Source organism: Crocuta crocuta, unplaced genomic scaffold, assembly GCF_008692635.1.
Source record: "Crocuta crocuta isolate KB4526 unplaced genomic scaffold, BGI_CrCroc_1.0 scaffold318, whole genome shotgun sequence".
Lineage (NCBI taxonomy): Eukaryota > Metazoa > Chordata > Mammalia > Carnivora > Hyaenidae > Crocuta > Crocuta crocuta.
Genome location: NW_027531425.1, coordinates 4,157,349 through 4,174,286, shown reverse-complemented (window position 1 = coordinate 4,174,286; position 16,938 = coordinate 4,157,349). Strand labels below are relative to the sequence as shown.

The window sequence follows — 16,938 nt, the reverse complement described above, 5'->3', positions numbered from 1 at the left end:
TTTAGCATTTTTTTTAATGTTGAAACATGATTGACACTCAACAAATGCTTGTTGAAAGAAATGATCCAGAAAATGAATGATGTGGTTGTAGGAGTTGTTTGGTCCCCTTCTCGTCTACCTTCTGCAGCTAGACTTGCCTTAAGTCTCTTGTCTTCTTAAATCTACCCTATGTGTGTTCTTCCCACTTGCTCTTGGCCCCTAGAACTTCGGATCAAGAGGCAGAACTCCTCAGATAGCATCTCGAGCCTCAACAGCATCACCAGCCATTCCAGCATTGGCAGCAGCAAGGATGCTGACGCAAAAAAGAAGAAGAAAAAGAGCTGGGTAGGTAAAGGTTGGGGGTGGGAACTGTGAGGAGCCATGGTGGGTCACCTCCACCTCAGCGTAGGGATTGGCTCCTTCCAGAACTAACCAAGATAGGGTCCCTTGGGGTTAATACAAGCCCCAGGTATCTGCTCAGAGCAAAGTCAGCTAAACTCTCCTTTGATCCCAATCATACCCCACTTGTACCAAGGCCATCCCTCCAACCCTTAGGCACACCCACCTTCCTTGGGCTCTCCATGCCTTTGAGTGGAACCAATGTATTTGGCAACAGAAAGAAACATCTAGAAGGGAATGTCCTATCAATCTCCTTGCCCATTCCCTTCTCTACTGTGGAGAGAAGATTCTCTGAACAAAGCTATTCATGCTAGATGGTCCTGGAAGTCATTTCTTCAGGTTTTTTGGAGAAGTATTTGTGGAACTTCCCATAATACCTCAAAAGGAATCTTTATATTATTGTTGACTAGTCCAGAGATAGTTCCCCCCACCGACTCCCCCAGCTGGCTCCTGATAGCCCTCAACTGACTTTGGATGACCTTTCTGCAATTCTCTAGGCAGATCTAAAACACTTTTAGCTCATCTGCTGCCTGTGGGAAGGAGAGGATCCCCAAATGGAGACTTCTTGCTCCTCTGTCCCCTGTTCAATAGGACTGGCCCCCAAAGCTTTGTGTAGCACAGATGGGTCCCAGCTGTGTGAAATGAGTGATTAAGTGTTGCTTCTTTTTTTTTCCCTTCAAAATGCTGACTTCAAATCCCTATTTTTTTCCAGGTCTATGAGGTAAGAGACCCAGTTCCTCTCTCCTTGTTTCCTCTTTCCTTTTGCCATACCTTCCCCATTTCCAGAGCAACTCCCTCCCTTAAAGAAGGAGCGGCCACTCATAAAACTAACCGTAACAACCACACCAGAGTTCCTAACTCACTCCACTGCATGGTCCATCCACGGCTGCCCCCATGAGGACAAGAGGAGTGGTCTGGTTGGGGGCCGAATGGGAAAGTTAACAAAATCCTGATCTCTTCCCTCCTGTCTTTCCCTTTTTGCAAAATTGGCCTGTTATAAAAGCAGTCAATTTGAGTTCCTCCTATCCAGAAAATGAGCTTTCTAATTTTTTTTGTTCCTTCAAACCCTGGAAGCCCAACATGGAAGGGCATCACTGGATGCACGTTATCTTGACCACCATTTCCAGAGGCCAGTTCAGTTTGGGTCTTGCCTGGAGATTTAGCTCTATAGGGAGATGAACCAGAGATAGGAGGGGTTAGGATTCAGTCCAGGGCACCCTCAAACCGCCCGCAAACCTGAAGCCCTCTGAACATCCGTGGAGTTTCTGAAGACCTTTCAGGAGTTACAGTATAGTTTCCCAGACAAGCAGAAGGTGAATCCAGAGTTTCCATTACAAACCAGCTATCTGAGGTCCACTAACCCTATCCTAACATTGTGCCAAGTGTTCCGAAAAATGTGAAAAGTGGAGTCTGTAATCTGAACCATCAAGGAGCCTGCAGAATTGCTGGGGAGACAAAGACTGAAATTGTACATATAATACTGATAACAGCCCAATGGTGCCAAAATGCTTAATTCAGTCAGGGAGTGCTAAAGGAGCTCGTAGATGAAACTACTTACAAAAGGCAGGGGAAACACCACAAAGGAAGTAGAAGTTCAACTGAGGTGTGACTGCAATAGGAGAGTGTGTCTACACTTGATGTTGAGAGGCCTTCTACACTGACATTGTCTAATCAGAAGGGGAACAGTGGGGCAGGAATTAAAATCATTGTAGCTAGAGCACTGAGTACAATGAGGCACAGATATGAAAGGCCTGAAATGCCACGGTGATTATTTAAACTTGATTCTTTAGGTTAGCATTTCCCAGAATGTGTTGTGCCCTAGGCCACGATGATGCCCCTTAAAATAGTAATGCATCATTGAGAAGCCCTGCATTTCTACAATGCACTTCCACATAGGAAGAACTGAGAAGTCCCTCAGTAAAGAGTCTGTTTGGGGGTGCCTGGGTGACTCAGTTGGTTAAGCGTCCAACCCTTGATTGCAGGGTCGTGAATTCAAGTCCTGTTTTGGGCTCTGCACTGGTCATGAAGGCTACTTAAAAAAAAAGTCTGTTTTGTTTTGCTTGATTGATCCATTGTTTCCTGAACTCAGGGAATCCTTCACCATCTAACACCAGTCAACATCTGCAGTTGGGCTTTGGGGGCCCTGAACATCCCAGAGAACACGACTCTTTCTTACTCAGGGTCTTAGTGATCTTACAAGGCATTGTGCCCCAGGCAGATTGTGGCAACAGGATCTCTTTCTGCACACATATACACACATACACACATATACACACATACACACACTCTTTCTCTCTGTCTCTCACTCTCTCACTCTCTCTCACACACACATAGCTTCCCATAGCTACAGCAGTGTAGAAGAAGACTATTGGGTTGAAAATTAGGAAGGCTGAGTTCCAGTCTCAGGCTTTCCTTCAATTCTGCAATCTCAAACAAGTCAACTTTTCAGCCTCAGCTTCTCATCTCTTCAGAGAATTGGGTTTTATGGGATTCTTGAACCTTGACTATTCAATGATGATATATATTCCCTGCATGCATACCCTAGCTAACTGCACACATTCTCTCTCTCTCTCTCTCTTATCCCCATCACAGCCAGATTGGTCCTTTACACCCTACCTGGTAGACACAAAGTGCACACCACCGTCAGTTCCACCCATCACCTACCTGACAGCCTTCCTGTGTTCCAAAAGAGACACGTTGAAAAAGTAGCCTCAAGTTTTCCTTTCTTTTCTCTCACTGTCCCAAAGACCTGTTTGCTTTTTCCCCTACAGCCTCCGACCCCTCCTTTACTCTCTGTCTCTTGCTGCCATTCCATATCTGTGTCCCTGTGCGTGTGTGCATGCTATATGGATGCATGTGACTGGGTGGGACAGAACCCTGGTTTGCATCTCTAGCTCACAGCCCTAACACCCAAGCTCATCAACACGCCAAAGGTCAAAAAAAAAAAAAAAAAAACCTATGGTCCAATTATAGTATCCCAAGTATTTGGAGGAAATGCTGGGAAATATTCCTTATTCTGGGACATTTGAGTGAAATAGTAGAAAGCACTTGTGTCTGTTTCAGTCATTCTGGGATGTGCTGAGCACAAGAGACACTAAAAGAAACTTGATACCACTCCCTTCTGATGATTTCCACAGAATCATGTTGCCAGTCTCTGGTTAATAGATAAATGAATTCTGATCTGATGAGCCCTGGTCAAGGTGGATTCTGAGACCCAAAGTGAGCGAGGCTCTAGACTGAACAGTAATTGGTCTGCTGGAGAAGGTGGGATTGGATCATTGAGAGATTGGCCACCATATGACCTCTGGGAGTTTCTCTCTGTTCTACTCAGGGGCACAGTTCCCCCATGGCAGAGAGCAGACCCAAGAAGTTCCCATAGCCCACAACAACAGTGAACCAGAACATTCCACTTTCTCTCAGCCCTAATTTCTAGGCAACTCTTCTGTCCATATTCCATGAACCAAGTGAAGCCTTAAGAGGGAGGCTTAATTACAGCAGCAAATACCCTGCCTGTACAGCTCTCTGTCTCAGAAATCCCAAACCAGTCCTCACCCAGTCTCTGGAGTGGAGCCCTGACATCTCTCTACCTGGCTCTGCTTTTTTCTAGCTTCGAAGTTCCTTCAACAAAGCCTTCAGCATAAAAAAGGGACCCAAGTCAGCTTCCTCATACTCTGATATTGAGGAGATTGCCACACCCGACTCCTCTGCCCCCTCATCCCCCAAACTACAGCACAGCTCCACAGAGACTGCTTCGCCCTCCATCAAGTCCTCCAACTCCTCTTCTGTGGGCATTGAAGTCACTGAGTAAGTGCTTTCTGCCCATCACCCTGCCCAGTACTAGTATAAGCTGCTGGCCAGAGTCCACAGTTACGCCCACTGTTTGCCCCTGGACAGTACCGCACTGTAGATCTCTCCTGGGGCATATGAGGCCAGCGATGGGCCTTCCCTCCCACTACCATTTATGTCTGGGCAGGAGAACCGAGACCGCCAGCCAAGGGTCTCGGTGTCCCCTAGTAACTCTAGAGCTTCCCCACGTGACCTGGCTTCACTCTCACTTTCTTACAGGGGCCCCGCTCACCCGGTCCCCCATGCTAGGCTGTTCCACGGCAATGAGGAAGAGGAGCCGGAGAAGAAGGAGGTATCAGAGCTGCGCTCCGAACTGTGGGAGAAAGAGATGAAGCTCACAGACATCCGCTTGGAAGCCCTCAACTCTGCCCATCAGCTGGACCAACTCCGAGAGACGATGCACAACATGCAGGTCGGTGTCTGGGCAGAGAGCTGAGGAAAGGGAAGGCCGAGGCTCGAGATCTGTCCAACTCTGCGACCCTCCCCTGTCTGTCCCTGCCACAGTTGGAGGTAGACCTGCTGAAAGCAGAGAATGACCGGCTGAAGGTAGCCCCAGGCCCCTCATCAGGCTCCACGCCAGGGCAGGTCCCTGGGTCATCTGCTTTATCATCCCCTCGCCGCTCCCTGGGCCTCGCCCTCACGCATTCCTTCAGCCCGGGCCTCACAGACACAGGTACCTGTTTGGGAGAACCTTTAAGGGTGGAAAGAAGAAAAGGGGTTCCACTTGCACTGGTGACACCTTTCTTAGGTCACGGAAGTAATGATGCCTACACCAAGCAGATGCCATGTCGGGAGACACGGAGAGTTGTTATGGTCCTTCAACCTTTTAAAAAAAACTTTTTTTTAATATTTATTTTTGAGAGGGAGAGAGAGACGGAGTGTGAGCGGGGGAGGAGCAGAGAGAGAGGGAGACAGAACTGGAAGCAGGCTCCAGGCGTCGAGCCGTCAGCACAGACCCCAATGCGGGGCTAGAACACGGACCATGAAGTCAGTACCTGAGCCAAAGTTGGATGCTTAACCGACTGAGCCACCCAGGCGCCCCAGTTCCTTCAACCTTAGTTACTTTTCAGTGTTGGGCTTCAGTTACCTCTTTGTAGGAAATACTTATTTGGAAAGGAGAACGACTGGAAGGTTTAGGAAAGCCTGTAGGTGCCCCCTAAAGCCAATAGTTCTTTTCACTGTCCACAGACCTGTCACCCATGGATGGCATCAGCACTTGTGGTCCAAAGGAGGAAGTGACCCTTCGGGTGGTTGTGAGGATGCCCCCCCAGCACATCATCAAAGGGGTAAGGAACTTCAAGGAGGCCTGGTGACACTGTTAACTTTATCCAAGAAAATGGCGTCTCTGAACACCCCCAAAACCAGAGTACCCCACTGCTAATGCCTTTGATGACGCCTAACCTTTCTTGGAGTGATCTGCATGGAGGCTCACCCACTTCTACCTTGGCTATATAGGACTTGAAGCAACAGGAATTCTTCCTGGGGTGTAGCAAGGTCAGTGGAAAAGTTGACTGGAAGATGCTGGATGAAGCTGTTTTCCAAGTGTTCAAGGTAAAGGGATACATGTACTCGCAAAGGTGGCTCATCTTCTCATGAGATATTGAGCCATCCAGGCACTGGGATCTTGGGGACCTTTGATGATTCATGGAGAAATGCTAACCAGGAAAAACATATGTTCCTCCCTTTCTCCATCTACTTCCGTTCCCTCTAAAATTTGTGGCTTGTACATCTGTGTTTGTATCATCTCGGTGTTCTCTCTACTCTTTTTTTTTTTCCTCTTTTTCTTTTCTGTCAGGACTATATTTCTAAGATGGACCCAGCCTCTACCCTGGGACTGAGCACCGAGTCCATCCATGGCTATAGCATCAGCCATGTGAAGCGAGTATTGGATGCAGAGCCCCCGGAGATGCCTCCCTGCCGCCGGGGCGTCAACAACATATCAGTCTCCCTCAAAGGTTAGTCTTTGTCTCCTGGGGTGCAGCGAAACAAGGTGAAGGAGGGAGAGGAACATCAGACAGTCCATCACACATTCATTCAACAAGGATTTACTGAGGAGCTACAATGTGCTGGCTCATACTTAAGTGATGAGAGATATAAAAAAGATGAGTAAGGGGCACCTGGGTGGCTCAATCAGTTAAGTGTCCCACTTCGGCTCAGGTCATGAGCTCACAGTTCATGGGTCTGAGCTCCGTATCGGGCTCTGTGCTGACAGTTGGGAGCCTGGAGCCTGCTTCGTATTCTGTGTCTCCCTCTCTATGCCCCTCCCCCTCTCACACTCTGTCACTCTCGCTCAAAAATAAACAAACATTTAAAAATAAAAATAAAAAATAAAAAGATGAGTAAGATGCAATCCTAACATTTATTCCCGGGGCCATTTTCATTCCCAGAAAAATTTCTAGAAAGCCTAGGTTTCTTACTCCACTCACACACCTATAGCTCAGAACATGTCCCTAAAATAAGACCTACGTTTTCAAAACTAGAGGTTAGGGGATTCCTGTGGAACCACAAGGCAGGTGGGTCTGAGTTCTTTCAGTGGGCTCTGAAGAAAGAAATGTCGTCAGATGCCTTTGCCGCCCTCAGGGCCCTGGTAATGGCTCATGCTCTCTGGGGCGGGTGGTTCAGGTCTGAAGGAGAAGTGCGTCGACAGCCTGGTGTTTGAGACACTGGTCCCCAAGCCGATGATGCAGCACTACATCAGCCTCCTGCTCAAGCACCGGCGCCTTGTCCTCTCGGGCCCCAGCGGCACAGGCAAGACCTACCTGACCAACCGTCTGGCTGAGTACTTGGTGGAGCGTTCCGGCCGCGAGGTCACCGAGGGCATCGTCAGCACCTTCAACATGCACCAACAGTCTTGCAAGGTGGCTGCCTCCTGACCCACCCACCAGCCTTTGCTTGGGCCTCTGCTTCCCTAAAGCCTTGCCCAGGCCTTTCCCACCCCCTCTTTTCTCTTTCCTCCCCTCTGCCTGAATCTTCCCTGTTCAGTGTTCTCCTTTCCCATCTCATTGCATCCCCTTTCCTAGTCCCTCCTCTGTCCCCAGTTTCTTTCCAGACTTTTTCCTTCCCTTCTTTCCCCATTCTTCCCCCAGCCCCTCTTCCACTCCTTTCTCTTTTGCTGATTCTGGACTAAATTCCATCCTCATATCCACCTAACTTTCTGCCAACCCTGAAAATCCCATCTTTTCTTTTATTTTCTTCCCTCTGCCTTTCTTTTCAGTATTTCTTTTCCATTTTACTTTGACTTTGGGCCTTCTGGGGAGAAACACTCAGAATTAAATGTTATACATTGCACAGTTCATTGCCTAATCTGGATGTCTCTTGGGCACAGCCCAACACTCTGGAGTGGCTTCAAATCTTGGCTCTCCCCAGCAGGGGGAGACATGTCCATTGGAGTGGTTCATGGTACTAAGCCAGTGAAAAGCCATGTAGGATAGAGAATATGATCCCCACCCTTCGGGAATTTAGGAGCCACTGCTTAAGATGGTTGCCTTAGAGCCTTTGGGACCACTGTTAATCAGTAGTCCATAGTCATCTGCTTCTACAATCGAAAGTTAAAATGCATCGAATAGGAATCAAAGGCTCCAGGGAAATCTGGAACTAGCATGGCTTCTCCAGAAGCCTTCTTCCCACAGTTGATCCCAGCGTTCTCTCCTTAGCACTGACCCGCTTCCTTCTTTTATCTCAGGATCTGCAACTGTATCTCTCCAACCTGGCCAACCAAATAGACCGGGAGACGGGAATTGGGGATGTCCCTCTGGTGATCCTGTTGGATGACCTGAGTGAAGCAGGCTCCATCAGTGAGCTGGTCAATGGGGCTCTCACTTGCAAGTACCACAAATGGTAAGCTGGACTCCAGACCAAACTCCCCACCGTGGGAGGAGAGCCTGGTCCGTCCAACCTGGAGCTCTCCATTGGGTGTAAATAGCAGAAAGCAAGGGTTAAAACATTAGCCCAAGTAAACCTTTTTCCTCCTTCTTCCCACAGTCCTTATATTATAGGTACCACCAATCAGCCTGTAAAAATGACACCCAATCATGGTTTGCACTTGAGCTTCAGGTAAGAACTGTGGCCCTGGATGAACCTTCCAACACTACCAAAGATTCTATAAACTAGTTAAATCCCAGGATCCAACCAGAGGGGCAGTAGATAGCAGAAGAAAAGAGAATTAGGCAGGGTGTCTGGGCTGGGAAGAGAGATTAGGTATATTTGGCATGTCAGTGACGGGGTGGAGGAGACTCCTCGAGAAGGGGAAAGAACTACAAAACTAAGGGCTGAAGCTGGGACTCTGTAATTTGGGTTCTCTGCCCACACCCCCCCGCCCCATCCTGGTCAGTGAGGTCATATGGTTATCTGAAGATGGTCACTGATTTGAGGATCAGCTCTACCTGCCCAATGCTACTGCCCTGAGTTCAGTTGACCCCGCTATTACCTGAGAAGAAATCCAATGGGCATCTGTGGGAGGCAGGCAGGGAATGACCACAGACAGTGTCCGCATTGCCAACCTGACCCCATTCTCCCCATTCCTGGCTGCAGGATGCTGACCTTCTCCAACAATGTAGAGCCAGCCAATGGCTTCCTGGTCCGTTACCTGAGGAGGAAGCTGGTAGAGTCGGACAGTGACATCAATGCCAACAAGGAAGAGCTGCTTCGGGTGCTTGACTGGGTACCCAAGCTGTGGTATCATCTCCACACCTTCCTTGAGAAGCACAGCACCTCAGACTTCCTCATCGGTACTGGGGTTCAGCTTCCCCTTTGGGATCAGAAGGTGGCTTTCCTTTCTGACTTTGCCACCCGGTGGGATGTTCCCCTTTCTTTCTGGAGTCTTCACCGTGTAAAGGACTGGCAAGCCTCATGGCTTCAGACTCAGGTCCGCTTGATTACTTAACAAGCATGGTGCAGTTAGCACCATGATGGGAGTAAATCACTTCAACCAGAAGAAAGCCCACTCCCTCATTTTTCCCACAATTAATGGGGAAAAGGAAGGAAAGTGTTTAGGGGGGAATTGAAAAACTTCCCGTCCCTCCCTCACCTTAACTCTACCTTGTGAAGAAGTATGTTTCAGAGACTGCCACTCCCACTGGTCTTGACAACAATCTCAGGACAGCCCGACTCTAAATTTCTTTTGTTCCTGGGGTGCCTGTGTGGCTCAGTCAGTTGAGTGTCCCTCTTGGTTTCAGTTCAGGTCACAATCTCATGGTCTGTGGAGTCGAGCCCCGCATCAGGCTCTGTGCTGAAAGCACGGAACCTGCTTGGGATTCTCTTTCACCCTCTCTCTGCCCCTCCCTCACTCGCTCTAAATAAATAAACTTGTATATATATATATATATATACAAAGAAATATATATACATTTCATATATATTTCATATATATATATATGAAATGTATATATATTTCTTTTACTCTTTTGGCTATCAGATCCCTCTGCCTGGGATTAAGGAGTAAAAGAGAGAGATGACTGGGGAGACCTGAGTTCTCAGTCATCTTAATGGTCTCATCCCTTTCCCTAGGCCCTTGCTTCTTTCTGTCCTGTCCCATTGGCATTGAAGACTTCCGGACCTGGTTCATTGACCTGTGGAACAATTCTATCATTCCTTATCTACAGGAAGGAGCAAAGGATGGGATCAAGGTGAGCCCTACCCTCTGATTCTGCTCAGTCCCCAGAGTCAGGCTATCCCACCCAACAAAGCAGAAATATCTCTTCAATGTTAGACACGAGGCTTCCAAGATTAGTTAGGTCCTTTTCCTACTCTTAGGTAGAGTAAGGCCCTGTCACCAGCCACCATTTAGTAAATGGCTATAGGACCACTGTCTCTGTGGCCTGTCCAGTCCTGGGCCTTCTGGCTCTGTGCCAAATGCAGGCCTCTCAAAGGTCAGAGCAGGGGCACCTGGGTGGCTCAGTCTGTTGAGTGTCTGACTTCGTTTGGCTCAGGTCATGATCTCACAGTTTGTGAGTTCGATCTCCACATCAGGCTAAGTGCTGTCAGTGCAAAGCCTGCTTCAGATCCTCTGTCCCCTTCTTTCTTGGCCCCTCCCCAACTCATACTCTTAAAAATGAATAAATATTTTTAAAAAAGAGGATCAGAGCAAATAGAGAAACACCAAGCTAAGAATTAAGTAAACCCTCCTACTAATTGCTAATAAAAATATTACTTTGGCCGAGTTCCATAACCTTCTTTAACATACTTATGTAGAAGAAAGGATATTATAAATCTGCTCTGCCTAAATCACTGGGTTGTTTTGAAGACATGAAATATGTAAAAAGATTTTTAGAAGTTAGAATAAGGATGCAAATAAGAATGCAAAGCAAAGAGGTCATTTTATTAACCCCTTCCCCCCAGTTTTTTTACTTGTGAAGGAGGACATAATGATCACTAAAGTCTTTTCCAGCCCTAGTGAACTGTAATGCAATTTCTGAATGCCTATTGGCCATGTATTTTCCATAAAAGTGATTTGTTACTGGGGCATATGAGTAGCTCAGTTGATTAAGCATCTGATGTCTGCTCAGGTCATGATCTTATGGCTCGTGGGTTCAAGCTCCACATCAGGCTCTCTGCTGTGAGGGTATAGAGCCCACTTTAGATCCCGAAAAAAGTAATAAAAAAAAGTAAATAAAAATACAGTAATATGTTATTGTAATAAATATCCCCTAATGAGATAGTAAGTTTCTAGGGACACTATCAGATTGTTGCCAGAAATCATTATTTACTTAATTTTGCATTAAGCAGGTTCCAGGTTCTGAGCTGTCAACACAGAGCCCAACATGGGGCCCGAACTCATATAACTTTGAGATCATGACCTGAGCTAAAGTCGGACACTCAACAGACTGAGCCACCCAGGTGCCCCAGAGTCAGAATTTTTTTGTAAAGATATGATTACTAGGGGCACCTGGGTGGCTCAGTCAGCTGAGTGTCCGACTTCGGCTCGGGTCATAATTTCGCAATTCTAGCCCAGCGCTGGGCTCTGTGCTGACGGCTCAGAGCCTGGAGCCTGCTTCAGATTCTGTCTCCCTCTCTCTCTTCCCCTCCCCCACTCATACTCTGTCTCTCTCTCTCTCTCTCAGAAATAAATAAACATTAAAAAAGATTAAGAGCACCTGGGTGGCTCAGTTGGTTAAGCTTTAGCTCAGGTCATGATATCCTAGTTTGTGAGTTCAAGCCCCATGTTGGGCTCTGTACTGACAGCTCAGAGCCTGGAGCCTGCTTCAGATTCTGTCTCCCTCTCTCTCTTCCCCTCCCCCACTCATACTCTGTCTCTCTCTCTCTCTCTCAGAAATAAATAAACATTAAAAAAGATTAAGAGCACCTGGGTGGCTCAGTTGGTTAAGCTTTAGCTCAGGTCATGATATCCTAGTTTGTGAGTTCAAGCCCCATGTTGGGCTCTGTACTGACAGCTCAGAGCCTGGAGCCTGCTTCAGATTCTGTCTCCCTCTCTCTCTTCCCCTCCCCCACTCATACTCTGTCTCTCTCTCTCTCTCTCAGAAATAAATAAACATTAAAAAAGATTAAGAGCACCTGGGTGGCTCAGTTGGTTAAGCTTTAGCTCAGGTCATGATATCCTAGTTTGTGAGTTCAAGCCCCATGTTGGGCTCTGTACTGACAGCTCAGAGCCTGGAGCCTGCTTCAGATTCTGTCTCCCTCTCTCTCTTCCCCTCCCCCACTCATACTCTGTCTCTCTCTCTCTCTCTCAGAAATAAATAAACATTAAAAAAGATTAAGAGCACCTGGGTGGCTCAGTTGGTTAAGCTTTAGCTCAGGTCATGATATCCTAGTTTGTGAGTTCAAGCCCCATGTTGGGCTCTGTACTGACAGCTCAGAGCCTGGAGCCTGCTTCAGATTCTGTCTCCCTCTCTCTCTTCCCCTCCCCCACTCATACTCTGTCTCTCTCTCTCTCTCTCAGAAATAAATAAACATTAAAAAAGATTAAGAGCACCTGGGTGGCTCAGTTGGTTAAGCTTTAGCTCAGGTCATGATATCCTAGTTTGTGAGTTCAAGCCCCATGTTGGGCTCTGTACTGACAGCTCAGAGCCTGGAGCCTGCTTCAGATTCTGTCTCCCTCTCTCTCTTCCCCTCCCCCACTCATACTCTGTCTCTCTCTCTCTCTCTCAGAAATAAATAAACATTAAAAAAGATTAAGAGCACCTGGGTGGCTCAGTTGGTTAAGCTTTAGCTCAGGTCATGATATCCTAGTTTGTGAGTTCAAGCCCCATGTTGGGCTCTGTACTGACAGCTCAGAGCCTGGAGCCTGCTTCAGATTCTGTCTCCCTCTCTCTCTTCCCCTCCCCCACTCATACTCTGTCTCTCTCTCTCTCTCTCAGAAATAAATAAACATTAAAAAAGATTAAGAGCACCTGGGTGGCTCAGTTGGTTAAGCTTTAGCTCAGGTCATGATATCCTAGTTTGTGAGTTCAAGCCCCATGTTGGGCTCTGTACTGACAGCTCAGAGCCTGGAGCCTGCTTCAGATTCTGTCTCCCTCTCTCTCTTCCCCTCCCCCACTCATACTCTGTCTCTCTCTCTCTCTCTCAGAAATAAATAAACATTAAAAAAGATTAAGAGCACCTGGGTGGCTCAGTTGGTTAAGCTTTAGCTCAGGTCATGATATCCTAGTTTGTGAGTTCAAGCCCCATGTTGGGCTCTGTACTGACAGCTCAGAGCCTGGAGCCTGCTTCAGATTCTGTCTCCCTCTCTCTCTTCCCCTCCCCCACTCATACTCTGTCTCTCTCTCTCTCTCTCAGAAATAAATAAACATTAAAAAAGATTAAGAGCACCTGGGTGGCTCAGTTGGTTAAGCTTTAGCTCAGGTCATGATATCCTAGTTTGTGAGTTCAAGCCCCATGTTGGGCTCTGTACTGACAGCTCAGAGCCTAGAGCCTGCTTTGGATTCTGTGTCTCCCTCTCTGCCCCTCCCTGACTCATGCTCTGTCTCTCTCTCTCTGTCTCTCTCAAAAATAAATAAACATTAAAAATTTTTTTGGCGGGGGACACCTGGATGGTTCAGTTGGTTAAGTGTCTGACTTTGGCTCAGGTCATGATCTCACGGTTTGTGGGTTCAAGCCCCGTGTCGGACTCTGTGCTGACAGCTAGCTCAGGGCCTGGAGCCTGTCTTCGGATTCTGTGTCTCCCACTCTCTCTGACCCTCCCCTGCTCATGCTGCCTCTCTCTCTCAAAAATAAATAAAACATTAAAATTTTTTTAATTAAAAATTTTAGAAAAAGATATAATTACTAAAGTGGAAGAATTTCTTACTTAAAGAGTAAAATTATGGGGTCATAAGTTGGGTACATGTTAAGTGTTTAACACAGTCTGCCAAATTATCTTCCAAAATGGTTTCACTAGCTTACACCGACTTACTTCCTTTATTTGGAAACTCAAAGAAAATTCCATGGGGGATCAGAGCCTCAAGGCTTTCCATATGAGGAAGTACATATGACCATCAGGAGACTGCATGAGCAAGCCTCTACCTGTGGATTCCTCTGCCAGTAATCACATCTCCCCTTCTCTCCAGGTCCATGGACAGAAAGCCGCTTGGGAGGACCCTGTGGAGTGGGTCCGGGACACTCTTCCCTGGCCATCAGCCCAACAAGACCAATCGAAGCTGTACCACCTGCCTCCGCCTACCGTGGGTCCTCACAGCATTGCCTCACCCCCCGAGGATAGGACAGTCAAAGATAGTACCCCAAGTTCTCTGGACTCGGACCCTCTGGTGAGTAGAAGCCATTCTAAGGTAAAAGTAAGAGTATTATGGAATTGAACTCTTCATGCATACCCTGATGGAGACCGAAGGTTATCGGCAAGGGTAGGACCAGGAGGAGGTCAGTGAGGAGCTCAACTGTCAGAGTCCTGGGTTATAAAGATCATATGCCTGCAATGTAGCTTAAGCTAAATAATAGTGCATGCTGGCAAGATGTGTTCTAGTAAAGACCCGAGTCTCGGGCAGATCCCAGGTAGGACTAACAACCAAAGAAGAGAGCAATAGGACGCGTGGCCACTCTGTCTCTCTCCCTCTGTTCTCTGGTACTATATTGAGGACTGCCTCAGCTCGGTGGATTTCATGAGCTCCGGTAAAAAGTAGTCTGAGACAAGTGGCCAACTAGGGGCAAAGAGTTGCAAGGCTTGTAACCAAAAGAGGATTGGTATCGGGCCGCCTGGGTGGCTTAGTCGGTTAAGTGTCCGACTTTCGCTTAGGTCGTGATCTCGCAGTTCGTGGGTTTGAGCCCTGCGTCAGGCTCTGTGCTGACTGCCAGCTCAGAGCCTGGAGCCTGTTTCAGAGTCTGTCACTCCCTCTCTCTCTGACCCTCCCCTGCTCACGCTCTCTCGCTCTCTCTCTCCTAGAAATAAATAAAACATTAAAAAAAAAAAAAACTTCAAAGAGGATTGGTATCTAGAATATATAAAACTTCCCAGGGCGCCTGGGTGGCTTCGGTCAGTTAAGCACCTGACTTCGGCTCAGGTCATGATCTCACAGTCATGGGTTCGAGCCCCGTGTCAGGCTCTGTACTGACAGCTCAGAGCCTGGAGCCTGCTTCCGATTTTGTGTCTCCCTCTCCCTGCCCCTCCCTGGCTTGCGCTCTGTCTCTCTCTGTCTCTCAAAAATAAACATTAAAAAAAAAGTATATAAAACTTCTCATAACATTTCCAAATAGAAGAATGGACAAAAGATATGAAAAGGCATTTGACTAGAGGAAGTGCAAATGGCCAATAAAAATCTGAAAAGATCAGTCACCTCTCTAGTAATTGTGGGAATGCACATCAAAATAAGGAGATAACCATATCACACTGCAAAAATGGTGTGTGTGGAAGCACATCCTACTCTGCTGGTGAGAGCGTTCGTCAGCAAAGCCATTTTAGAAGATAACTTGGCAGTTTGTATTAAAGTTTCAACGTGCACAACTTCTGTGACCTTATAGTTTTATCTTGCAAGTAAGCAATTCTTCCACATGATACACTTTTATTTCACTTTTGACTTAGTTAAAAATGCAGTTATTCACGTAAAAATAGCCATTAAATTGGAAGACTGTTAGTGATCATGTGAATACAAGAGCGGAGAGCAGATTCCATAGAGAACCAACCAGGCGTACTTAGCTGAAATGGATGGTCACAGTCTTGAGGAACCAGAGGAGAGTGAGAGGTAAAGAGGGAAGAAAAAAGGAAGTGAGTTACACTGAGGAGTTTAGACTTGACACGAGGCACTAGGGTATGTGAGCCTGGGGCAGGAGGGTGAGGACTGGCTCATGAGAACACTGAGTGTGTGCGGTTATGATCTATCAGAAGAAGCTGACAGACACCGACGTTCTTCGCGCCACTTTGCAAATCCCCCCCAGTACAAGCCAGTGTGTACAGGCCTTCTGTCCTTTCCTAGAGTGTGAGCGCCCTGGAGGCAGAGGGCGTCTCTCCTGTTTGGGCGTCGCCTTACAGACAGGGTTTAAGTCATCATTGCTGCTTTTTCTTTCTTTCTTTTTTAAGTTTATTTATTTTTAGAGAGCGAGTAGGTGCAGGGGAGGGGCAGAGAGAGAGGGAGAGAAAGAAACCCAAGCAGGCTTCATGCCTTCAGTGCAGAGCCTGACGTAAGGCTCTATCTCACGAACCTGAGATCATGACCGGAGTTGAAACCAAGAGTCGGATGCTCAACTGACTAAGCCACCCAGGTGTCCCCTCATCGCTGCTTTTTCATGAGCCACCTGTAAACCCTCTGGGCTCCTAATCACTTACAAACCAAGGACAAGACCCGGGATCTAGATTGCTTTAGGTTTCCCTTCTGGGGGTGGGACCCTGAGTCCCAACTCTCATGAATCCCTCCTTTTGCCCTTTTTAGATGGCCATGCTGCTGAAGCTTCAAGAAGCTGCCAATTACATTGAGTCTCCAGATCGAGAAACCATCCTGGACCCCAACCTGCAGGCCACACTTTGAGGGCCCAGCAGTCCCTGTCACCCCGGACAGCAGAAATGCCGGCAGCAGCGACGTTCTCTCCTCCTCTCCCCTCTCTTCTTCCAGAGCACTGGCTCTCCGGCCCAAGAGAACAGGAGGGGGAGGAGGAGGTGAAGGAAGAGGGCAGGTTCTTGGTGCTGCACCTTCGAGAACTTCCTAGGAAGGACTGGTGGGGTGGAGTTTGGAAATATGTGTCCCCTAGATACATTCACTGGCCTCCTCTCATGACTTTGGGGAAAAGAGGATTCTGGGTCTTTTTCCTTGATTTCTTGTCTCAATTAGAAACTCCTAGGCTTTCTGGGGAGGGGTTCAGAAGACATCAGGAAAACCTGCAGCAGTTCCTACATGATTCTCGTGAACAGCTCTGAGAGAGACAGCCCTGTGGGGGGAAACCTGAGGGAGGTGGAAGCCCCCCGGAATTTCTTGCAGACCCTTCCGACTTCTGTCACCACTGCCAATAACTCTTCCCCCCAGAGATCTGGCTGGAGCCCAGAAAAAGAAGCATGTGGTTTAAAAAAATGTTTAAATCAATCTGTAAACGGTATTTAAAAAAACAAAAACGAAAAAAAGGAAAGATGAAGCTGGAGAGAGAGAAAACAGTTGCCAAGGTAGAGAGAGCGCTTGCCCACCCCTGGATGACATAAGGGATGATGACAAGACAATTGCCTATCTCAGAAGTAGCCACGCCACAAAAATAACATTCCAGCCTTCAGAGAAAGACTGCTGGTCCTGTCTTACAGCCTCTAATTTAACATGCATGACAGTCAATAAACCCTACTTTTTTTATTTTTTA

At 47.4% G+C, this 16,938-nt stretch overlaps 1 protein-coding gene across 3 annotated transcripts in view; it reads left to right on the top strand.

Annotated features, from left to right (window-relative positions):
* Positions 1-16,938, top strand: part of NAV1 (neuron navigator 1) — a 183,949-nt gene extending 167,011 nt beyond the window's left edge. For all 3 annotated transcript variants that reach the window (XM_077772096.1, XM_077772094.1, XM_077772095.1), the window contains 14 exons: positions 203-324; positions 3,986-4,182; positions 4,444-4,636; positions 4,729-4,897; positions 5,413-5,510; positions 5,680-5,775; positions 6,020-6,179; positions 6,847-7,082; positions 7,907-8,061; positions 8,206-8,277; positions 8,755-8,951; positions 9,730-9,848; positions 13,725-13,922; positions 16,032-16,938. In XM_077772096.1, the coding sequence (XP_077628222.1) occupies positions 203-324; positions 3,986-4,182; positions 4,444-4,636; positions 4,729-4,897; positions 5,413-5,510; positions 5,680-5,775; positions 6,020-6,179; positions 6,847-7,082; positions 7,907-8,061; positions 8,206-8,277; positions 8,755-8,951; positions 9,730-9,848; positions 13,725-13,922; positions 16,032-16,127 (2,108 nt within the window). In that variant the 3' untranslated portion in view covers positions 16,128-16,938. The remainder of the gene's footprint in view (positions 1-202; positions 325-3,985; positions 4,183-4,443; positions 4,637-4,728; positions 4,898-5,412; positions 5,511-5,679; positions 5,776-6,019; positions 6,180-6,846; positions 7,083-7,906; positions 8,062-8,205; positions 8,278-8,754; positions 8,952-9,729; positions 9,849-13,724; positions 13,923-16,031) is intronic.